Below are 25,559 nucleotides of genomic sequence, written 5' to 3'. Positions count from 1 at the left end.
CCTGTAGATCCAGGTATTTTATAATTCCATAACCCCTGAAAGAAACAGAGCAGAACCAGAAGGGTTGGAGTAGCTTATCTTGAAAATAGAAGCAGCCACATGGCCTTAATGTTTTGCATGATTCCAACAGTAGCTGGAGAGGGCAATTTTTTAGTGAGAAAGAATTTGTGATAGTCACAGGAATTTGAGACCTGGGAGCTCTAAGACCGGGGAACTCACTGGGGTGGGCTTGGGATAGATGACCAGGATTGTTAAGAGCAGAAAGGAAAAGGGTAGACAGAAAAGTCCCCATATTCCATATCCCTACTCACCCCTGAGATTCTCCATCCCAAACACCCATCTGTGTTCCACTTCCTAGCCATCCTTCGGCCACCCATGCTTATTGACGAGGATAAGGAGAAATAAGAATGTGACGTGTGTGAAAGAACTTATTCTGTTATTTCTTCCTTGAAGAAAAACAGTTCATATTCACCCCACCCTTTCCATTCCAGGTTCCCTTCCTTCCTGTCTACGAATTAAGCTTTGAGTATACACGAGTTCCAGTGTTCTTGGGATACGCTGAACAAGGAACAGAGTCTCAAAATGTCCCCTACCATATTTGTAGTACACTGTTGTTTTCTATATTGAAAACCAAGTGACTTCACAACAGAGTCAAATATTTAGTTCATACAAACTTGTGTATAATTCTAAAATGATTTTAACATTTTACTTTTTAAAATTTATTTTAACATCAATAGTTTAATCCAAATATATTTAAGAGAATATTCTTAAATACAACTGTGGCTTCATATGTAAAAGCAAAAACATACTTACTTTATTTGCTATGCCTCCACCACCCATACTTGTCCACTGCACAACTGGCATGGGATAACCTTCCACGGAACAGGTTACTGTTTTAGACTTTCCATCTGAATTACTTTTCTTTGTCATTTTAAGTTGAGGTTTTCCTTTAAAAAAATATTTAAAGCTGAGCAACAATTTAACTGACATGCCAATCATACAATGGATACACTAGGGACTAGAGGCCATTGCACAAACAGTCCCAATTTAACCTTATATTGGGTCCTAGGCAAACATATATTTGTACCTCCCCCCTCCCCAAACCAAACCTGACCCAACCTTCCTTGTAGACAGCTTCAAGCTGCGTGAGATTCCTCCATCAGTATTCCCTGGCAGGAATGCCAGTGGAGAAAGGGTTCCTATTTATTTCTTTTCAAACCTTTAGCATATTCAGTTTCCTTGCCCCCCCCCCCAAAAAAAAAAAAAACCTCCCCCCACACATTTTAGCACTCTGAGTAGCAGGGAAATTGCAGATCCTTGCTCTGAGTGTGGCGGCAGTAATATTTTTTGAATGAGCATAGGGATTAGGCAGGCACATGCTTCAAATGCAGTGGCTTAATGGTTAGAATAGGAGAGCTGCTAAGTTACCCAGTTTCAGAAGGAAGACTTTAGTCCAGTCCTGGATTTCTGATAACCTTATCCTGGCACTATGGAACCTGCAGTGCTATTTCAACAGGTAGAATCAGGGAATATAAATACCATAATGAATTGAGGTATAAGTTCAATAGCAAACCATGCCAAAAAGTCTCCCTCCTTGAACTGGGCAGCTTGGGTCTCTGCAGCAGTGGACCGAGACTGAAGAAGCTGGAAAAATCATTTTTACTCTATTGCTTTCATAAAAACCAGAGATGCTAAGGGTGAACCACCATGGAGTGAGACCTACAGACAATGTGTTTGAGGCATGAATTTACAAAGTTAAAAAAAAGTTTCATAAATTGAAGAAACAAAAGAAAATATTTGACTTTCTTTGGTGTTTCTGAAAGGGTATAGACAAAGTGGCGGCACTATTGAGGACAATTTTCAAAGGAATTTGTCCAGGTAATTTAATAGTTAGCAGGGTAAATTCCCCAGACATAAAAAGTTCTCCACTTGTTATGCACACAGGCACATTTATACCAATGGGCTACTCTAGCCCAAATTGTCAAGGGAAACTATTTATATGAGATTGCCAGCACCAGAGGTACAGAAATGCATACACAGGCACATGTATGTACTCCCTTCAGATGGAGCAAGCACACTCTCATTCCTCAGATATATGCACACGCATGTTCTTATGCACAGATTGTGAGCTCTTTGAGCAGGGACTGTCTTTTCGTGTATGACGTACAGCGCTGCGTATGCCTTGTAGTGCTATAGAAGTGATAAGTAGTAGTAGTAGTTAGTGCCCCTCCCCAATCAGCTCTTCCCACCATTATGTAAAATTCTTTCACTTGCTGCCAGCTCTTTCTCAGCCTGCTGCAGCACACCCCTCACATTTTCTCCCATTCCTCTTGCATTCCTACTCCTTAAGGTGTAAGGTTCGAAAGCAAACCAGAATACATGGCCCTTGGCACAGTCCCTGCAATGACCCAACAGAATATGTTTAGAGGGAGGATGGAACAACATAAAATAGAGGGGGAAAAAGAAACAGTAGTACAAATGGCTTCATATCCCAGCCTGGTTCCCAGGGCCAGATCTGGAGAGAACTGCTGGGCCATAAAAGTAAAAAAATAGTATAGAAACTCAAGGACTTATAACTTAGCAGCCTTCAAAAACATAATATTTGTATCAAGGAAATACGTTTTTTTTAAATATATCTTTTCTACATCCCCTTCTTTCAATTGCAGTAACATGCAACTGCAGAAGAGAGGGTCAAAGTACACAACAGCAATAGAAACATAAAAGAAGCACCAAGGGTTGTTCAAGTATGTGAGATCTCTTTATTAGACCAACATGGGTAGTTTTGCCATCAAATGCCTGCATCACAGATCAATAAAGTCAGTCTATCTAAAATAATGGGCTAAAAACCATATAATAAGCAAACTGAAACAGGTTAAAATTGTCTCATCCAAGGAGAATAGAAGTACGTCATAGCACATCGGCATCCTACAGTTGGATTAGAAGAGATGCCCCACCCAGCGCATTCCCCTTGTGTCCGGGGGGGGGGGGGCGGATTTGGGGGGGCTAGAGGTCTACCAAACAAGTGTGGGAAGATTGTGCCTGATTGCATGCCCAGGCACAATCCCTCCTGCACTTTTCCCCGATGATCAACGCTAATAATGCACCTAAATTTGCATGTCATTAGTGTTGATCTTTGGGGATTAAATTCCCCACACTGGGGAATTAAATCCCCAATATTTTGGAACAGCATGGGGAATTGATCATCGGGGCCTTGGGGCTATAGTTCCTCACTATCTCCCTCCTATCCTAATCCCCATATTTTGCTGTCCCTCTTCATCCAGTCCAAGTCCTGCTTTCCCCTCATCTCCATATCTGCCTACTGACTTACATTCTGCTCAGTGTAGCACAGCACATCCCTTTGAGTATAGCTCCTATGCAGCAACGGAGAGAGTCTGGCCTATCCTGAAATAACTCCAGTGGGCCGATGCCAAGGAGGGGAGGGAAGAAAGAGTGAGAAATGATGGCCTGATGGGGAATTATGGCTACAAGGGGAGGGAGAGAGAAAGGAGATGCTAATCTACAAGGGTAGAAGGGGGGAGGGGAGAAACTGAGAATGGTGGAATTGGGTTGTCAAGGAGATAGAGAAGGATGGTAAGTACAGAAGTTAAAAATGCATCAATGGGAAGTAAAGGGAACATAGAAGGGATTAGGAGCCAAGTGACAGAGTGAGACATGAACTGGGAGAGCTAGGGGGGTTAGAGGAGGAGATGGAAAGCTGATAGGTAGTTGAAAAGTAAAAAGGAAATGGAGGACTGCAGGGTAGGGAAAGGGGTAAAATTTGAGTTGTCAGAGGCAGAAAAGAAAGGGAGGAAAGAGCTAAATGGGAAAAACAGATGTAATAAAGGAATGGAACAAGATAGGAAGAGAGAAGAGAATTGACATATGGACAGCAGCTCTTTGGGGAGAGAGTTAGCAGAAGACACGCAGAAAGCAGAAAAGAGAAACTGGGATTGGCATGATGAGAAAAAATGTCCACACAACAAACAAAGGTAGAAAAAAAGTGTTTTATTTTTAATTTATTAACTAGATTATGTTAGTTTGGGAAATGTGCAAAATGAATTTCTTTGTATTATATTCAGTATTCAAAGAAATTAATTTCTGTTTTTGAGGTATTTGCCTAGTTTGACCTATTGGGGATTCCAGTTAAATTTTTGCCTTTATTTTTCTATTTCTAATTCTTGATCCCTTGTTCCATATTTGGTGAGGGTCTATCTGTGTTCTGCATATGATTGAGGAATGGTATTCTGTGTAGAGGTCTGTAGCAGTCCCACTTGTTCTGTTTTATCAATAATAGATCTATCAGTTTTCTAGGGCCCAATATAATATTTGTAATGCTGCCTATTCAATGCTGTTTGAATCATAGGATTAGTGCTACTGATAGCCTACATGTATATTGGGATTTTTTTTTCAAGATTTGAATTTCATAATATATTTAGTAGTGGAGAAATTTATTTTGCTATTGTTCAGATGACATGAGAATCAGACTTTTTTTGTATGATGCCCTCCATGGAGAAATGCCCTGTATCTGATCTGCACCTGTATAATAACGGGTAATTTCAATTACCCCAATATTGACTGGTTAAATGTTACATCAAGGAGTGTTAGAGAGGTAAAATTCCTAGACATAAATGACTGTTTCTTGGAGTAACTCATCCAGGAACAGAAAAGAGGAGGAGCTATTTTAGATCTAGTCCTTAGCAGAATACAGTACTTAGTACAAGAAGTAATGGTGTTGGGTCCACTGGGAAGCAGTGATCTGTAACCTGTTGCTATAATCGTCTGTAGTTCCTGAAGATTGGAGGGTGGCCAATGTAGCACCTATTTTTAGAAAGAGATTGGGGGTGATCTGGAAAATTTCAGATTGCTAAGCTTGATGTCGGTGCCAGGCAAAATAGTGGAAATTATTATCTCTCTATATAAAACGCACCTCCAACATTCTAATGAAGCCTCACTTTCCCAACATTCTAAAGTGAGGCGGCTGAGACCACTTTTTTGCTCCATGAGTGTCTGCCCCGCCCACGCGTTATGGCGTTGGGGGCGGAGCACTCACCCAATCGCATTGGAGGTGCGTTTTGGAAGGTAGGAGGCGCAGTATCTGCACTTCGCAATGCCCCCCCCCCAAGGTCGCCACACACCTCACCCCTACACCCACCCCAGGTAGCCACCAATAACACCCTGCACCACCACCCCAAGCAAACAGCCACTCAAAAAAAACACCACCGCTGCCACTCAAAAAAACAGCCCCCAGCCAGGGAAACAGACTCACACCCAGCCATCCACAATGCTGCAACCCCCCCCCCCCCCCAGGTCGCTCGCTCGCTTGCTCATCCAGCCAGGTCACCACTCCGCCCACCAGTTCGCCGCTCCACCCCGGCACTCCCGCTGCCACTAACAAAAAACAGCCCCCAGCCAGGGAAACAGACTCACACCCAGCCTTCCACAATGTTGCTACCCCCCCCCCCCCCCAGATCGCTCACCGGTCTACCAACGGCACAGGCCCCCAGCATTGAAGGAACACCGCCTCTCAAATACCTGTCACACGAGGGCGGGGCACAAGGAGGAAAGAAGACACAAAAGGAAGCGAACTGCTGGGCTGGCTTGCTGCATGCAGCACTTTGAAACGGCGGTAAGACGGGGGGGGGGGGGGAACAGTGATCGGCGATATCGGGGGCAGGGGCGACTGGACACCTCAGGGGGAGGGGCATGGATGGGAACAGAAAGCGACTGATGGTGGACATGGGGTTGGTGGGGAGAGATGCTGGATGGGAGAGCAATGTAGGAGTAAGGGAGAGAAGTCAGGGAGGACTCTGGAACTGGGAGGGAGAGAGGACCCTGGAACTGCGAGGGAGGGGGGAACCTTGAAACAGGGAGGGAGGGAGGGGGCATCATGAAACACAGAGGGAGGGAGGGAGGGGGCATCATGAAACTCGGAGGGAGGGAGTCAGTGGGGGAATTGGAAGGGAGGGAGGGACCAAACCTGGAACTGGGAGGTAGGGACGACCATGGGGGGGGGGGGGGGGGGGTGACGACGACCTTGGAACTCGGACGGATGGACGACCCTGGAACTGGGAGGGAGGGAGGGAAGGGGTGGACCTGCCGGCACACACTCTCATTCTCACACACACTGTCTCTCGCACACACACACACACACACACTCAGTCTCACTTTCTCTCTCTCACACACACTCGCATATTCACTCTCTCTCTCTCTCTCTCTCTCTCTCATACAGTCACTCTCACACACACTCTTTCAGACATACACACTCTGAGGAAACACCTTGCTAGCGCCCGTTTCATTAGTTTCAGAAACGGGCCTTTTTTCCTAGTAAACAATAAAATCACTGAACACACAGACAAGCATGGTGTAATAGGACAGAGTCAATATGGATTCAGCCCAAGGAAGTCTCGCCTCACATTTGCTTCATTTCTTTGAATGCATGAATAAACATGTAGATAAAAGGTGAGCAGGTTGATATAGAGGGGCATTTTCAAAAGGGACGTCCAAGTTGCAAATTTGACGTCCTTGCAAAACGGCGGGGAAACCTGTATTTTCGAAACAAGATGGACGTCCATCTTTCATTTCAAAAATACCGTCAGGGATGTCCAAATCCTTAAATTTCAATGTCCCTAGACATGGTTGTTTCTGATTTTTGGCGATTTTCGAAACCAGAGACGTCCATGTAAGAAACGACCAAATGCAAGCCATTTGGTCGTGGGAAGAGTCAGTATTTGTAGTGCACTGGTCCCCCTGACATGCCAGGATACCAACCGGACACCCTAGGGAGCACTGCAGTGGACTTCATAAATTGCTCCCAGGTACATAGCTCACTTACCTCGTGTGCTGAGCCCCCCACCCCCCCAAACACCCACTACCCACAACTGTACACTACTACAAAAGCCCTTACAGGTGAAGGGGGCACCTATATATGGGTATAGTGGGTTTTGGAGAGCTCGCTGTTTCCTCCACAAATGTAACAGGTAGGGGGGTATGGGCCTGGGTCCACCTGTCTGAAGTGCACTGAAGTACCCACTAAAACTGCTCCAGGGACCTACATGCGCTGTCATGGACCTGAGTATGACATCTGAGGCTGGCACGACATATTTTTAAAGATGTTTTTTTGAAGGTGGAAGGAGGTTAGTGACCACTGGGGGAGTAAGGGGAGGTCATGCCCAATTCTCTCTGGTGGTCATCCGGTAATTTCGGGCACCTTTTTGTGCCTTAGTCGTAATAAAAACAGGTCTGGGTAAAAACGTCTAAAGTGTTCGTCAGGGACTTCTTTGTTGTTTTTGATTATGGGTCAAAGACATCCAAGTGTTAGGCATGCCCAAGTCTCGCCTTCGCTACGCCTCTGACACGCCCCCTTGAACTTTGGCTGTCTTGCGACAGAGTGCAGTTGGGGACATCTTAAATTGGGTTTCGATTATACTGATTTGGATGTCCCTGGAAGAAGGACGTCCATCTTCTGATTTATGTTGAAAGATGGACATCCTTCTTTTTCGAAAATGAGCCCAATAGTGTATCTAGATCTAGATCAGTGGTTCCCAAACTTGGTCCAGGATGCACCCCAGCCAGTCAGACTTTCAGGATATCTTATGAATATTAATTGTGGATATTCTGAAAACCTGACTGGCTGGGATGCCTAAAGCCACATCTGGATGGTCTCCTGACACAGAGGGTGAGATCCGGTGCCCCCATGCTTATTGGTGTAGTACATTGCAACATGATTGTCTGTTTGAATCAAGATGATTTGGTTGGACAGCCAATCTCTGAAAGCCTTTAGAGCATTCCAGATCGCTCGAAGCTCCAGGAGGTTGATCTGAAGACCTGTTTCCTAGAATGAACAAACTCCCTGAATGTGAAGCCCATCTACATGAGCTCCCCATTTTCATCGCCCTTCTCTGCACCTTTTCTAATTCCACTATATCTTTTTTGAGATGTGGCGACCAGAATTGAACACAATATTTGAGGTGCGGTCGCACCATAGACCGATACAAAGGCATTATAACGTCCTCACTTTTGTTTTCCATTCCTTTCCTAATAATACCTAACATTCTAGTTGCTTTCTTAGCAGCCCCAGCACACTGAGCAGAGCATTTCAACGTATCATCAACAATGACACCGAGATCCCTTTCTTGGTCCGTGACTCCTAACGTGGAACCTTGCATTACATAGCTATAGTTCGGGTTCCTTTTTCCCGCATGCATCACTTTGCACTTGCTCACATTAAACGTCATCTGCCATTTAGACGCCCAGTCTCGTAAGGTCCTCTTGTAATTTTTCACAATCCTCTCGCGATTTAACAACTTTGAATAACTTTGTGCTGTCAGCAAATTTAATTACCTCACTAGTTACTCCCATCTCTAGGTCATTTATAAATATGTTAAAAAGTAGCAGTCCCAGCACAGACCCCTGAGGAACCCCACTATCTACCCTTCTCCATTGAGAATACTAACCATTTAACCCTACTCTCTCTTTTCTCTCCTTTAACCAGTTTTTAATCCACAATAGGACACTACCTCCAATCCCACGACTCTCCAATTTCCTCTGAAGTCTTTCATGAGGTACTTTGTCAAACACCTTTTGAAAATCCAGACACACAATATCAACCGGCTCACCTTTATCCACATGTTTGTTCACACCTTCAAAGAAATGAAATAGATTGGTGAGGCAAGATTTCCCTTCACTAAATCCATGCTGGTTTTGTCTCATCAAGCCATGCTTCTGAATATGCTGTGTAATTTTGTTCTTTATAATAGTCTCTACCATTTTGCCCAGCACCGATGTCAGGCTCACCGGTCTATAATTTCCGGATCCCCTCTGGAACCTCTTTAAATATCAGCGTTACATGGGCTATCCTCCAATCTTCCAGTACCACGCTCGATTGTAAAGATAATTTAAAGGTAATCAATAGAAATAAAACAAAATAAAACATGGAAAAGAAAATAAGATGATACCTTTTTTATTGGACATAACTTAATACATTTCTTGATTAGCTTTCAAAGGTTGCCCTTCTTCATCAGATCGGAAATAAGCAAGTGTTGGTAGATGACAGTATATATAAGTGAAACATCAAAGCATTTCAGTGACAGTCTAACAGGGTGGGAGTGGATAGTGAGAGACCAGAAGATATGCATGGGACCGTCAAAGCATTTCAGTGATAGTCTAACAGGATGGAGGTGGATAGGTGAGAGGAGAGTGACAGACAGAGCAATACAACTTTAACGTTTATAATGGGCTAGAAAGCCCAAATCTTTGTTAAATCCTGTGTATCATCTTATTTTCTTTTCCATGTTTTATTTTGTTTTATTTCTATTGATTACCTTTAAAAGTGGACTAACACAGCTACCACACCTCTCTACTCAAAGATAATGTACATATTACTAACAATAGTTCTGCTAGTTCATTTTTCAATTCTAAGTACTCTGGGATGAATACTATCCGGTTGATGAGATTTACTACATTTAAATTTGTAAAATTGCCCCATTACAATCCTCTAGGTTTATAGAGATTTCATTTAGTTTCTCCGACTCGTCAGCTTCGAATACCATTTCTGGAACCGGTATCACTCCCAAATCTTCCTCGGTGAAGGCCGAAGCAAAGAATTCATTTAATCTCTACAGTATGGCTTTGCCTTCCCTGATCCCCCCTTTTACCCCTCGGTCATCTAGCTGTCCAACCAATTCTTTTGCCGGCTTCTTGCTTTTAATATACCTAAAAAATTCTTTCTATGTGTTTTTGCCTCTAACGTAATCTTTTTTTTCAAAGTCCCTCTTTGCCTTCCTTATCAGCACTTTGCATTTGTATTGACATTCCTTATGCTGTTTCTTGTTATTTTCGGGTTGGTTCCTTTTTCCTTTTTGTAAAGGATTTTCTTTTAGCTCTAGGCATTTTGTAAACACTCTTGGTGCAGACACCAGGTCAAAGGGCAGTACGTGGTGCTAAAAGTGCTGCGTCCCCAGCCGAAACCGAAGATACTTCCTGTGAGCTTGGAGTATCGGAATTTGTGTGTAAGCATCCTTTAAGTCCAGAGAGCATAGCCAATCATTTTCCTGAATCATGGGAAGAAGGGTGCCCAGGGAAACCATCCTGAACTTTTCTCATAGAAGGAATTTGTTCAGGGCCCTTAAGTCTAGGATGGGATGCATCCCTCCTGTTTTCTTTTGCACAAGGAAGTACCTGGAATAGAATCCCATCTCTTTTTCCCCTGGTGGAACGGGCTCAACCGCATGGGCCTTTAGAAGGGCGGAGAGTTCCTCTGCAAGTACCTGCCTGTACTGTAAGCTGTATGAATGAGCTCCCGGTGGGCAATTTGGAGGTTTGGATTCCAGATTGAGGGTGTATCCCAATCAGACTATTTGAAGAACCCACCGGTCGGAGGTTACAAGAAGGCCACCTTTGGTGACAAAACATTAACCTCCCCCCAACTGGCAAGTCGTTCGGCATGGACACTTTTATTGAGGCTATGCTTTGCTGGAGCCAGTCAAAAGCCTGTCCATTGCTTTTGCTGGGGAGCAGCAGGGGCCTTGGGCACACGGTGTTGACGAGAAAGAGCGCGCTGGGGATGAGCCTGAGCAGGCTGGTGAGACGCGGGAGTGTACCTACGCCTAGCATAGGAATAAGGAGCAGTCCGCAACCCACCAAAAGACCTCCTAAATGAGGAGGTGGTAGCAGGAGGTGCCTGGTGGGAGAGAGAAGCCATAGCATAATTGTGCTTCTTGATCTGGTCAACCAGGTCTTCTACCTTCTCTTCAAAATGGTTATCCCCTGGCAAAGAACATCCGTCATCCTCTGCTGGACCGAATGGTCTAGGTCATACACACGTAGCCATCAGAGTCTGTGCATCGCTATACCCTGAGCAGAGAGTCTGGATTCCACATCAAAGGTGTCATAAGTGCCCCTGGCCAGGAATTTACGACACGCCTTCTGCTGTCTTACCACCTGGTGAAAAGGTTTGGCCTGCTCCAGTGGGAGGGCATCGACCAAACTAGACAGGTGTCTCACAGAGTTCCGCAAGTGGACAGTCGTGAAGAGCTGGTAAAACTGAATATGAGCAGTGAGCATAGTGGCCTGATACATCTTCCTCCCAAAACAGTCTAAGGTTCTAGCTTCTCTGCCTGGGAGAGCCGAAGCATAGTCCCTAGAACTCTTGGTTCTCTTGAGGGCGGAGTCCACCACCATGCAGTTATGGGGTAACTGAGACAGCGAATGATACATACCTGTAGCAGGTGTTCTCCGAGGACAGCAGGCTGATTGTTCTCATGACTGGGTTGACATCCACGGCAGCCCCCACCAACCGGAACAAAACTTTGCGGGCGGTCCCGCACGCAGGGCACGCCCACCGCGCATGCGCGGCCGTCTTCCCGCCCGTGCGCGACCGTTCCCGCTCAGTTGAATGACAAGCAAGAAATGAGTAAAAACGCAACTCCAAAGGGGGGAGGAGGGAGGGTAGGTGAAACCAATCAGCCTGCTGTCCTCGGAGAACACCTGCTACAGGTATGTATCATTCGCTTTCTCCGAAGACAAGCAGGCAGCTTGTTCTCACGACTGGGGTATCCCTAGCTCTCAGGCTCACTCAAAACAAGAACCCAGGTCAATTGAACCTCGCAACGGCGAGGGCATAACAGAAATTGACCTACGAAGAACAACTAACTGAGAGTGCAGCCTGACCAGAATAAATTCGGGTATCCTGCTGGAGGCAGTAATGAGAAGTGCATGTGTGGACAGATGACCACATCGCAGCTTTGCAAATCTCTTCAATAGTGGCTGACTTCAAGTGGGCCACCGACGCTGCCATGGCTCTGACACTATCAGCTGTGACATGACCCTCAAGAGTCAGCCCAGCCTGGGCGTAAGTGAAGGAAATGCAAACTGCTAGCCAATTGGAGATGGTGCATTTCCCGACAGCGACCCCTTTCCTATTAGAGTCGAAAGAAATAAACAATTGGGCGGACTGTCTGTGGGGCTGTGTCCGCTCCAGATAGAAGGCCAAAGCTCGCTTGCAGTCCAATGTGTGCAACTGACGTTCAGCAGGGTGGGTATGCGGTCTGGGAAAGAATGTTGGCAAGACAATTGACTGGTTAAGATGGAACTCCGACACCACCTTTGGCAGGAACTTAGGGTGAGTGCGGAGCACTACTCTGTTATGATGAAATTTAGTATACGGAGCATGAGCAACCAGGGCTTGAAGCTCACTGACTCTACGAGCTGAAGGAACTGCCACCAAGAAAATGACCTTCCAGGTCAAGTACTTCAGATGGCATGAATTCAGTGGCTCAAAAGGAGGTTTCATCAGCTGGGTGAGGAAGACGTTGAGATCCCATGACACTGCAGGAGGCTTGACAGGGGGCTTTGACAAAAGCAAGCCTCTCATGAATCGAACAACTAAAGGCTCTCCAGAGATGGCTTTACCCTCTAAACGATGATGGTAAGCACTAATCGCACTAAGGTGATTCCTTACTGAGTTGGTCTTGAGGCCAGTCTCTCATAAGTGCAGAAGGTATTCAAGCAGGTTCTGTGCAGGACAAGAACGAGGTTCTAGGGCCTTGCTCTCACACCAAACGACAAACCTCCTCCACTTGAAAAAGTAACTCTTTTTAGTGGAATCCTTTCTAGAGGCAAGCAAGACACGGGAGACACCCTCAGACAGACCCAACGAAGCAAAGTCTACGTCCTCAACATCCAGGCCGTGAGAGCCAGAGACTGAAGGTTGGGGTGCAGAAGCGCTCCGTCGTTCTGCGAAATGAGAGTCGGAAAACACTCCAATCTCCACGGTTCTTCGGAGGACAACTCCAGAAGAAGAGGGAACCAGATCTGGCGGGGCCAAAAAGGCGCTATCAGAATCATGGTGCCGTGGTCTTGCTTGAGCTTCAGTAAGGTCTTCCCCACTAAAGGTATGGGAGGATAAGCATACAGGAGGCCGGTCCCCCAATGGAGGAGAAAGGCATCCGACGCTAGTCTGCCGTGTGCCTGTAGTCTGGAACAGAACAGAGGCAGCTTGTGGTTGGTCTGAGAGGTGAAAAGGTCCACCGAGGGAGTGCCCCACTCTTGGAAGATCTTGGATACCACTCTGGAATGGAGCGACCACTCGTGCGGTTGCATGACTCTGCTCAGTCTGTCGGCCAGACTGTTGTTTACACCTTCCAGGTATGTGGCTTGAAGAAGCATGCCGAACTGGCAGGCCCAACGCCACATCCCGACGGCTTCCTGACACAGGGGGCGAGATCCGGTGCCCCCCTGCTTGTTGATGTAATACATTGCAACCTGATTGTCTGTCCGAATTTGGATAATTTGATAGGACAGCCGATCTCTGAAGGCCTTCAGTGCGTTCCAGACCGCTCGGAGCTCCAGGAGGTTGATCTGAAGATCTGTTTCCTGGAGGGACCACAGTCCCTGGATGTGAAGCCCATCGACATGAGCTCCCCACCCCAGGCGAGATGCATCCGTCGTCAGCACTTTCGAGGGCTGCGGAATTTGGAATGGGCGTCCCAGGGTCAAATTGGTCCGAAGTGTCCACCAGTGCAGCGAATTGCGGCAACTGAGGGACAGGCGGATGACATCTTCTAGATTCCCGGTGGCCTAGCACCACTGGGAAGCTAGGGTCCATTGAGCAGATCTCATGTGAAGACGAGCCATGGGAGTCACATGAACTGTGGAGGCCATATGACCTAGGAGTCTCAACATCTGCCGAGCTGTGACCTGCTGAGACGCTCTGGTCTGGGAAGCGAGGGACAGGAGGTTGTGGGCCCTCGCTTTGGGGAGAAAGGCCTGAGCTGTCTTTGAATTCAGCAAAGCTCCTATGAATTCCAGAGATTGGACTGGCTGGAGATGGGACTTTGGGTAATTTATCACAAACCCCAGCAGCTCCAGGAGGTGAATAGTGCACTGCATGGACCGGAGAGCTCCTGCCTCCGAGGTGTTCTTGACCAGCCAATCGTCGAGATATGGGAACACGTGCACTCCCAGCTTGCGCAGATACGCCGCGACCACCACGAGGCACTTCGTGAACACCCATTGGGCAGAGGCGAGCCCAAAGGGCAGCACACAAGACTGAAAGTGCCGTGTCCCCAGGCGGAATCTGAGATATACTGTCTGTGAGCTGGCAGTATCGGGATGTGAGTGTATGCGTCCTTTAAATCCAGGGAACATAGCCAATCGTTTTTCTGAATCATTGGTAGAAGGGTGCCCAAGGAAAGCATCCTGAACTTCTCTTTGACCAGGTATTTGTTCAGACCTCTCAGGTCTAGGATGGGGCGCATCCCCCCTGTTTTCTTTTCCACAAGGAAGTACCTGGAATAGAATCTCTGCCCTTCCTGCCCGGGTGGCACGGGCTCGACCGCATTGGCGCTGAGAAGGGCGGAGAGTTCCTCTGCAAGTACCTGCTTGTGATGGGAGCTGAAGGATTGGGCTCCCGGAGGACAATTTGGTGGAGGGGAGGCCAAATTCAGGGTGTATCCGCACCGCACTATTTGGAGAACCCACTGGTCGGAGGTTATTAGAGGCCACCTTTGGTGAAAAAGTTTTAACCTCCCCCCGACTGGCAGATCATCTGGTACGGACACTTTGATGGCGGCTATGTTCCCATGGATCCAGTCAAAAACCCGTCCCCGGTTTTTGCTGTGGAGGCGCCGGAGGCTGCTTAGGCGCACGCTGTTGACGGGAACGAGCGCGCTGGGACTGTCCCTGTGCTTGATGAGGCCTTCGGGCCAGCTGGGTGGACCTACACTTGTTGTAGGCGTAGGGCGCAGCCTGCCTGGCCTGGGAAAAATGTCCACCTGCTGAGGTGGATGCTGAAGGCGCCCGGTGGGAGAGCTTGTCGAGTGCGGTTTCCCGCTGGTGTAGTTGGTCCACCAACTGCTCGACCTTCTCACCAAAAATATTATCCCCCCGGCAAGGGACATCGGCCAGCCGCTGCTGGGTGCGGTTGTCCAGGTCAGAGGCACGCAGCCATGAGAGCCTGTGCATCACTATACCCTGGGCCGCAGCTCAAGATGCCACATCACAGGTGTCATATATACCCCTGGACAGGAACTTTCTGCACGCCTTCAGCTGCCTGACCACCTCCTGAAAAGGCCTGGACTGCTCCGGGGGGAGCTTGTCGACCAGGTCCGCCAGTTGCTTCACATTATTCCGCATGTGTATGCTCGTGTAGAGCTGGTAGGATTGGATGCGGGTCACGAGCATAGAAGATTGGTAGGCCTTCCTCCCAAACGAGTCCAGAGTGTGAGACTCCCACCCCGGGGGCGCCGAGGCGGTATCCCTCGAACTCCGTGCCCTCTTGAGAGCAGAGTCCATGACCGCTGAGTCATGAGGCAATTGAGGCCGCATTAACTCTGGGTCCGAGTGGATCCTGTATTGGGACTCCGCTTTCTTGGGGATGGTGGGGTTAGATAAAGGTCTCAACCAGTTCCGAAGCAGTGTCTCTTTGAGGACATTGTGCAACGGTACCGTGGAGGACTCTCTAGGTGGTGATGGATAGTCGAGGACCTCGAGCATCTTGGCCCTCGGCTCATCCACAGAGACCACGGGGAAGGGAATGCAGATAGACATATCCCTGACGAAGGAGGCAAAGGAGAGGCTCTCAGGTGGCGAGAGCTTCCTCTCCGGTGAAGGAGTGGGGTCGGAGGGAAGGCCCACAGACTCCTCTGAGGAGAAATATCTGGGGTCCTCCTCCTCCCCCCATGAGGCCTCTTCCTCGGTGTCGGACATGAGCTCCTGTAGCTCAGACCTTAACCGGGCCCGGCTCGACTTCGAGGCACCGAGTCCTCGGTGGCGTCGTCAAGCGGTGGACTCCCGCGCCGGTGGGGATGAAGCTCCCTCCATCGACGTCGACGGGGACTCCACCTGCGTCGAAGGCCTCGGCACCGGGCTAGAGCACGCCGGCGCCTCCATCAACGGCGCCAGGGGCGCAAGCACCCCCGGCGCCGGCACAGTCTGTCGCATCAGCCCTTCCAGAATCCCCGGAAGGATGGCTCGGAGGCACTCGTCAAGGCCCGCTGTCGGGAAAGGCGAGGGGGCCGGTAGAGGTGCCGGTGCTGGAATCTGTTCGGGTCCAGGAGACGGCACCGAAGTGCTGGTGCCCTGACGTAGCGATACGTCTACCACCGAGGGGGAACGCTCCTCCCGGCGCTGCCGCTTCCTCGGCGTCGAGTCATCTCTGGCGCCGGTAGCCACATGCGCCGTGGGCGACCGATGACGGTGCTTTTTAGCCTTCTTCCGGTGCCCGTCATCTGCGCTCGGCGGTACCGAAGAGGAGGAGGTAGATCCCCCTCGGCCTCGAGGGATCGGGTCCGACAGGGTTCGGTCCCGAGGGCCCTGGTAGAGGGAGTGACCGGGGCCGATTCCCCACGCGGCCGCTCACCCCTGCCATTCCGGAGGACCGGCGGGCCAACGGGACCTGTGCTCCTTGGGTCGATGCCGTCGGTGCCGATTTCGTGGACATCGGTACCGGTACCGAAGATCCGGCCATCGACACCGATGCCGTCGAAGTCGACGTCGAGGGGCCGGCGCAAGTTCCGAAAAGACAGTCCCGAAGAATTTGCCTCGCCACCTGTGTCCGTTTACGTAAACCGAGACACAAGGTGCACGTCTTGGTATCGTGCTCCGGCCCGAGGCACTGGAGGCACCAAGCGTGAGTGCCGGTCTGCGAGATATGCCGGCCGCACCGACCACACTTCTTAAATCCACTCTGGACCTTCGAGGACATCGACGGAAAAATCACGTCGGCGAAGTCAAAGTCGTCTGGTGGCGGTAAAAATTACACCTCGAAAAATAAATCGACTGCGCGGCCACAAGGCCGCAACGAGGCGCCCCCGCTAAAAGTACGAGGGGAAACAAAGTTTTTCTTTTTTTTTTTTTTAACAGAAGAAAAGAAAACAATTAAAGAAAACAATCAGAGAAAAAAAACTCGCGTCAAGGGCGCGATCCGGTTTCCGGGGCTGACAGAGAGAGAGACGAACACGGCTCTCTCCAGCGCGGAAAAGAAAAGACTGAGCGGGCATGGTCGCGCAAGGGCGGGAAGACAGCCGCGCATGCGCGGTGGGCGTGCCCTGCGTGCGGGACCGCCCGCAAAATTTTGTTCCGGTTGGTGGGGGCTGCCGTGGACGTCAACCCAGTCGTGAGAACAAGCAGCCTGCTTGTCCTCGGAGAACTCATTAATCCAGGTTCTTCATGGATCCGATACTGGGAATCTGTCTTCTTAGGGATCACAGGACCAGATAGAGGGGACGCCCAGTTTTGCATAAAGACTTCCCTGAGTACCTTATGCAAAGGAGCTGTCACTGCCTCTTTAGGTGGAGAGGTGTGGTCCAAGGACCTCGAGCATCTCAGCCCTGGGCTCATCCTCCACATCTATGGGGAATGGAATGGCCTCAGTCATTTCCAGCACAAAAGAGGCAAAGGAGAGGCTCTTCAGGGGCGGATAGTCTCCTTTAAGGTCGAAGGGATGCTTCAGAGGGTATCCCAAAGGACTCATCTGAGGAGAAGTACCTGGGATCCTCCTCTGACTCCCATGAGCGCTCCTCTTCAGTATCAGAAAGCACTTCCCTCAGTGACCTCCGAGATTGTACCTGGCTCGACGCCGAAAACCTACGGTCCCGATGGCAATGTTGAGGAGCCGACACCCGCACAGACTGTGGCAAAACTTCCTTCACCAACGTCGATGGGGAGTCGATCTAGGTGGCAGCCGACAACGGAGGCACAAGCAGCACCGAGCTTGGAGACCTCACTGTAGGTAGGAGGCCAATCGTCACTGCAACAGAAGGCTGGGAAGGCGCAAACACCTCCGATGCTGATGCAGACTGGCGCAGAAGTCCTTCCAGAAGCTCTGGAAATAAGGCCCGGATGCGCTTGTCGAGAGCTGCCATCGGAGAAGGCTGAGGGGCCAGTGGAGAAGTCGGTAGCAGAGTCTCTTGAGGATCAGGAATAGGAATCGGACTGCTCGGAGGCCAATGCATAGGCACCTCCTGGATGGAGGGGGATTGGTCCTCCCAGTGCCAGCGTCGATGCTTCTCGGGCACCGAATCCTTCACTGCCCTGGAGCTCCCGGCACTGTGTGTTGAGGGGGAACAATGACAGTGCTTCTTCACCTTCGCTCGATGCACATCACTGAGGCTCCTTGGTGCCAACGAGGACGACGTTGAATCCTCACGTCAACTCTGGGTCGGGCACGATGATGGATGGTCCCGGGGGGCCTGCACAGCAGGAGGCCTCAAGATAGGTGGAGACACACTCGATGCCTCACTGCTCCCAGTGAGCCATGGCCTCTCAGCAGCCATGTGTACCTCTGCTCCCGAAGTCGATGCGTCCTACCTCGGTTCCAATGTCGATGCTGACATCGAAGGACCAGACCGAGCCCCAAAAAGTTTCTCTTTCTGGGCTTCTCAAGCAAGTTGGGTCCTTTTTTTCATACGAAGACAAAGAGAACAATAAGCTGGGCTATGGTCGGGCCCAAGGCACTGGATACACCAGGAATGGGTATCTGTACCTGAGATGGTCCAGTTGCACCGAGTACAACATTTGAAGCTGCTGGGTGTTTTTGATGACATGGAAGGGAAAACCGCACTGGCAAAATCAAACGACTCAATTGTGCCGAAGAAAAAAGGGCACAAAAAGGGTAGAGACCCGACCACGCGGCCTAAAACCGGCCACTGACAAAAAAGAACAGATACGTAAGAAAAGGGGAAAAATAAACTAGAAAAGTAAAGGAACTTCTCTTTTTCCTTTTTTTTAAAGAAAAAACAAAATAACTAGGAAAAAAACGACAAAGTTGAATGAGTAAAAATATGAAGGCTCTTTCTTGGGCCCGAAAAAAGGAGCCACAGAATTAATCTGCCACTCCTCGTTGCGGAAAGAAAAGAACTGAAGAGCGCAGTCGAGTGGGCAAGAAGTCAGTCCGCACATGCGAGGTGCAAGCTGCACGCGCGCCAGAAGGCTCTGGCAATTTTTTTCTTTTTGCTATTGTAAATGTGGACGTTGACCCAGTTGTGAGAACAATTTAGCCTGTATGTCCTTGGAGAACAGAGGGTAGTGTTAAATGACCATTTCTCTCAGTAGAGGAGGGTGAAACTGGAACAGGTGCTACTTAACATATTTATTAATGATCTGGAAATGGGGATGACAAGTGAATTGATTAAATTTGCAGATGATCCAAACTATTTAAAGCTGTTAAAACGCATGTAGAGTGAAAAATTAGAGAAAGACTGGGCATTCAAATGGCAGATGAGATTTAATGTGGACAAATGCAAAGTGATGCACATTAGGAAGAATAATCCAAATCGTAGTTATTTGATGCTAGGTTTCACCCTAGGAGTCAGCACCCAAGAAAATGATTTAGGTGTCATTGAGAACAATGCATTGAAATCTTCTGCCCAGTGTGTGGCGGCAGTCAAAAAAGCAAACAGAATGCTAGGAATTATTAGGAAAAGGTTAGAAATTAAGACAACGGATATTATAATGCCTCTGCATTGCTCAATTGAGCGACCACACCTTGAATATTGTGTGCAATTCTGGTCACCGCATCTTAAAAATTTATTTATTTAGTTAGTTATTTGTTACATTTGTATCCCACATTTTCCCACCTATTTGCAGGCTCAATGTGGCTTACATAGTACCGTAAAGGCATTTGCCAAGTCCGTTAGAGGAACAAATACAATTAGATGTTAGGGTGGCATAGGGTAGGTAAGATTCAGGCACATTAGGGATTGAAGATAGGAAGGGTTAGATAATGTCCAATACGATCTTTGGTGTTGCTGTGTTGCAGAGTTGAGGCATTTATGTTGGGTCGGTAGGGTATGCCTTACCGAACAGGCAGATCTTTAGTGGCAGAGTTTAAAAGGGGTTAGACGGTTTCCTAAAGGACAAGTCCATAAACCGCTACTAAATGGACTTGGGAAAAATCCACAATTCCGGGAATAACATGTATAGAATGTTTGTACGTTTGGGAAGCTTGCCAGGTGCCCTTGGTCTGGATTGGCCGCTGTCGTGGACAGGATGCTGGGCTCGATGGACCCTTGGTCTTTTCCCAGTGTGACATTACTTATGTACTTATGATTTTCTGAATTTTAGATGGTCGTAGATTGTTTTCACAACTTTTGGCAGTGCATTCCATAGTCGTGTGCTTATGTAGGAGAAGTTGAACGCATAGGTTGTTTTGTATTTGAGTCCTTTGCAATTTGGGTAGTGGAGATTCAGGTAAGTCCGTGATGAACTGGTTCTATTTCTGGTTGGGGGATCCATCAAGTCAATCATGTAACCTGGGACTTCACCGTAGATGATCTTATGGACCAGGGTGCAGGTTTTGAAGGTGATACGTTCTTTGATTGGAAGCCAGTGCAGTTTTTCACAGAGGGGTGTGGCACTTTGGAATTGTGTTTTACCAAATATCAACCTGGCTGCTGTGTTTTGGGCTGTCTGGAGTTTCTTTGTGAGTTGTTCTTTACATCCCACATAGATTCCATTCCAGTAGCCAGCGTGGCTTAGTACCATTGATTGAGTTAGGTTACGGAATATATCCCTCGGGGAAAAAGGGTTTACATGTGTTTCCACATTGAATGAAACATTTTCTTTACAGTGGAGTTTACTTGGGTCTCAAGTGTAAGATTGCGGTCAATTGTAACGCCTAGTATTTTGAGACTATCTGAAATGGCGCGGGTATGATCTGAGGTGATTATGGTTGTGGGTTTGTAATTATTGTGCTGGGATGAGAGGATAAGGCAGTGTGTTTTATCAGTGTTCAGTTTCAATTGAAATGAGTTTGCCCATGAGTCCATGGTGTTCAAGCCACACTTGATGTCATTGGTGATTTCTAATAGATCGTGTCTGAAAGGGATGTAGATTGTGACATCATCAGCATAGATAAACGGGTGGAGACCTTGGTTAGATAAGGACTTGGTCAAAGGGATCATCAATATATTGAAGTGTATTGGTGACAATGGTGAACCTTGAGGTACTCCGCAGTCTGATTTCCACATTGGTGATATGTTTGTGTTAGATTTTACTTGGTATGTTCTGGTGGTTAGAAAACTCTTGATCCATCTAAGTATATTTCCACCAATCCCGACGTGGTCTAGAAGTCGAAGTATATTGTGGTTTACCATATCGAATGCACTCGACATGTTGAATTGGAGGAGAAGTATGCTTTTACTTATGGCTATTTCATTCTTGAATTTGGCCAGGAGAGTGACCAGTACAGTTTCAGTGCTATGGGATAGGCGGAATCCTGATTAAGATTCATGTAGTAATGTTTATTTTATTAGGTCTGCCTCACCCGTTTGGGCAGCAGTGGCATGGGCTTTCTACTAACCTGGAAGGGACTGCACATCCCCTCTAAATACTTAATCACCCCAGTCCTGTATCTGCTCATGATAGTGTTAGCAGTCAAGGCAATATAAAGCTATGTAATTAGAAAGGAACCCAGTATTTAGTAGGAAAAGAAATATAGTTTATTGACATTGATATCTTACCAAGGATAGTACAAGCAGTTCAGGCAGTCATATGGTGGAACAGCATTACATGGCATGTCCTCTTTCTCTGGCCTTCTGGAGTCTTCTCTTGTAGCCTTCCTTCTCCTTCACTCACTGATCTAATACCCCTCAGACTGCTGCTTATATACAATTTTATTTCCATTCATTCCAATGGACTCTAGCTTGCTCACCAGAGATCTTGGTCCTTATCAGTTGATCAGAATGACTTCATATGTTCCCAAACCTTCCTCTAGCCCCCCCTTTGGATGTTCTCACCCAGGGTGCAGCTGACCCAGTACTATCTCTACATAACCATAGCAACTCTTGCTCATGATGTCTTGTAGGTGCCAGTCCCATAGCAAATGCCCCCCTCCCATGCCAGCTCAGCACTTGCTACAGTGAAATATAACTGTGTCAAAGGTGATCTCTGATTTTTACAAGCCTAGCTCTTCTGGGAACTCATTTCAGCTTGAGCTGCAGAAAAATGTCTAAGAGAGGCCTAGCTCTTTAACCTGGGCCATTGGCCTGTATTTTACTGAGAGCAAGGGCCAGCAAGGCTAACATATTTCTTCATTCCCTTCTTGCCGCTGTACTTGACATCTTTCCAGTGGAACCGTTCCTGGCCCCTCAGGTCATGAGAAGATGCCCAAGGAATCTGTCTGAGAGAGATGTGCAGGCAACCATTTCCAGGGGGTAGGCAAGATGCAGTCAGGTGCTGTGTTGCTGCCTGGAAGGAAATTTGTTCACTTGTTCTTCCCCCTCCAGGGGAGGGTTGTTCCTCCAGGGATCCTCCTCCTCCACATACCCCTGATGTGTTTGGCCCTGTCTTGAGGTGCAGAGCACCTCCTAAGAGACAGGATCTATGACCATCTGCCTCTCAGATGTGAAAACACCACATCCTACATGACGTGCATAGTGGTGCAGCTGGCTATCAGAAGGCAGGGACAGGAACAGCTGAGGGCTGCTTGTTGTTACCTGGGAGGACATCTGATCTGTGGCACCAATGAGACGTCTATGTGGCCTACAGCTGGCTGGGAGATAGCAGGGGACCCTGTTTGATCCTCCCATCCTTCTGGCCACCTCTGTTGGAACCCCCTTGACAATGGCATTTTACATCTTGCAAGGTGGGAAAACTAGGTTTGGGGGCATCTATCTGCAATGCAATCAGGTTAGCTGGCTTGGGGCTCTCACGGATGCCAGTGGCTGAACATTACCCCATGACTCATAAGCATACTCAGGGTGAGAAGGGGGGGTTGTGGAAAGGAGGGGGTATGCACAGATGGTAGCTTCCCTAAGGAGGGGTGTGTATGCCACTCTCGTTTACAGTTTTGAAGCTCCCCTAGCTTGGGCCTTGAGGGATGTTTCATAAGGCAGCATAACTAACTTTGCACCTCAGTATGCTATATACAATTAATGTGTGGTGTGACTAGGGTTACCCATATTTGACCTGACAAAAAAAAGAGGACACCAATAGCCATGCCCCCTCCCCTCCACACCCCACCATGCCCCTCTCCACCCCACACCCTCTGTAACACCCCCTTCCCACCACTCCATACCACACTGTCACCATGACTTGACCCCCTCAAATAAAGTCATCCCTTTCTATATATTTCTCAACCCCCCCCCCCCAACTATTTCCAGCTCCCCTCCACTCATCTTTTTTTTTCAGCTCCCTCACCCCCTACTCTCTACCTACATCCCCTCCCCTACCTTATTGTGCCCTGATGGTCTAGTGGCCTCTTTGGGGCAGGAAAGGACCTCACTCTTTTCTGCCTGGCAATGCCACAGCCCGCTCGCTGCAGGCGCCATTTCAAAATGGCTGCCGACACTTCGAGCTGTGACCTCATAAGACTTCTAGAAGTCTCATGAGGCTGTTGCTTGACATCTCGGCAGCCATTTTGAAGTGGCACCAATAGCAAGTGGGAGACTTACTTGTCCTCTTCTCGAGGACACTGTGGGATGTTTGGGTGGGAGATTCCAGCCTGCCCATTTTTCCACAAACATGGACAAATGAGTAGGCTGGGAAAACCCGCCCAGATGTCCCAAAGTGTCCTCAAAAAGAGGATATGTCCGGACATATGGTAACCCTAGGTGTGACCCATGCCAGGCCAACCATTTGGGTGGCAACTTGTGTTCTGATAGCCCTCTGTGGTCAGTGTACTGTCCTCCTTGCACACTCCTTTATCAGGTGGCGATATTTAATGCCGATATAATGTGCTTTTGCAGTTTTCATTATTATTGGTCTCAATGTTCACGCTCTTACAAATCTTCACCTGCACACTGAGGTAACCTTTATATTTCTGGACTGCAAATGTGTTGCCTTTTTAATATTTATGTATGTTCATCAAGGGTTCACATCAGCATTAACCCCTGACACAGACGTAGATACGCTGAAACACGGCCTGTGTCAGGTCTAATTAAATAAAGAACTCTTGTTTGTTCCAGCCTTGAAGGCCCTTTTGTGCTTTTCTTTTGTTGCTGCTCTTTGTGTACTTTTGCTCCTTGCTTCTGTTACTTTTTAACATGAAATGATAGGGGGAAAAAAAACTGAAGTTGTTTTTTTTCTCCCAGTCTCATCAACAGAGTGCACTATTGAGGACATTGCCCCCAAAATGAGGAAAATGCCCTACAAACAAAAATCCCATAATGAATATTGGAAATGACACAAAGCAAACATTTTTAGCCAGCACAGACATTTTCAACCTTACAAAAGCTTAGGGTTTTTTTTTTAGCACCTTTTATTATTCTTCATGGAACATGTATCTTGATGTTCCTAAATATGAAAATGAAGATAGTGTCAATCACCTTAATGTGTGCTTTTTTCATCTTTGAAAGGCCTGCATTAAATGATCTGGTATAAGGCACAGTACATATAAAAGTACAATTATGTCTTAAACAGTGAGATTAAAGGCTCTGTTTACTAAGGTGCACTAGCATTTTTAAAGTATGCTAAATGCTAGAGACACCCATATATTCCTATGGGTGTCTCTAGTGTTAGCATATGCTAAAAATGCTAGTGCACCTATAGCGCGGCTTAGTAAACAGGGCCCTATGTAAATAAAATATGGTTAATAAGAAAAAAATCTCAAAACAAAAGGATTGCAATGTATTACCTTCCACAATTAGAGTAAGTGTTTTTCTCTTCTTTAATCCTTCAACCTCTGTTAGAACAGTTTCACAAACATAATTTCCAGCATCTTGATATCGCAAACTTGTAAATGATGGACTGAAGCGTAGTTTGTTTTTGTCCTGATAAAATAAGAAATTTGTTTAATCTCTCTGTAATATTTATAATTATTCCAATAATAAATATATAACTGGCAGGTGAAATCATTACATGTTCATTATGCTAATTGAAAATAACTGCAGTATTTTTAAGTTATCAATGTCCCCAGCCTGATACCTTGCATTAATTGATTTTTCAAACCTTATGAGAGATATTTCCTGAGAAGTTATGGAAAATTGCTCTTAAATGGAAAGGAAATAAGTAGAAAATAAGACATGCTACATAGCCTCAGTTCAACTCCTATAATTTTCTTATAGAAAAGCGCCAACTTTTTCCCTCTTCTGTATATTTCCCCATTTGACACACAGACTTTGAAAAGTGGACAAGCGTCTCAGTTGACAGCAGATAAACGTAAGCTGGAACAAGCTCCTGCAGTTCACCAAGTGAGGGAGCCTTGATGTCATTGGGAGAGGTGGATTCATTTTCTCCTCCTCTCCAGCCATACAGAGCAAATGTTGGAGAGAAAGCTCCAGTATATTGGCAGAAATGATTGCGTGACCCCAAGAAGTTGGCGCAAATACATCTCTAGGAGGGCCATGCCAGAACTGAGAGCTACGGCAGCAGCTATTGATGATATCTGGTAGAAAACAGGAGGTGAATGCAGAGAGTAGTTATGGCAGCTTTATCTTTCACCAAAATTTCTCCCAGCCCTGTTTTCTTTCCCAGAACTGGTTTGCCCACTTGAAATGACCCTTGAAATCATCAGGTGAATCTTCACTCCTCAGTTAATATTTGCCTTCAAGATGTTTCCACTATGGCTAAGAATATAGAGAGCTCTGTCTCAAGAGACTAAAATTGAAGCAGTACAAACAAGA

General features: G+C 47.4%; 1 protein-coding gene across 4 annotated transcripts in view; it reads right to left on the bottom strand.

Annotated features, from left to right (window-relative positions):
- ALCAM (activated leukocyte cell adhesion molecule) overlaps positions 1–25,559 on the bottom strand; it is a 289,118-nt gene that overhangs the window by 86,607 nt on the left and 176,952 nt on the right. For all 4 annotated transcript variants that reach the window (XM_030204168.1, XM_030204165.1, XM_030204166.1 and 1 more), the window contains exons 10-11: positions 24,572–24,707; positions 814–947 (exon numbers count right to left, since the gene is read on the bottom strand). In XM_030204168.1, the coding sequence (XP_030060028.1) occupies positions 814–947; positions 24,572–24,707 (270 nt within the window). The remainder of the gene's footprint in view (positions 1–813; positions 948–24,571; positions 24,708–25,559) is intronic.

Source organism: Microcaecilia unicolor, chromosome 5, assembly GCF_901765095.1.
Source record: "Microcaecilia unicolor chromosome 5, aMicUni1.1, whole genome shotgun sequence".
NCBI classification, from domain to species: Eukaryota; Metazoa; Chordata; class Amphibia; order Gymnophiona; family Siphonopidae; genus Microcaecilia; species Microcaecilia unicolor.
The sequence above is the reverse complement of the archived record's forward strand: the minus strand, read 5'-3'. Positions and strand labels throughout refer to the sequence as shown.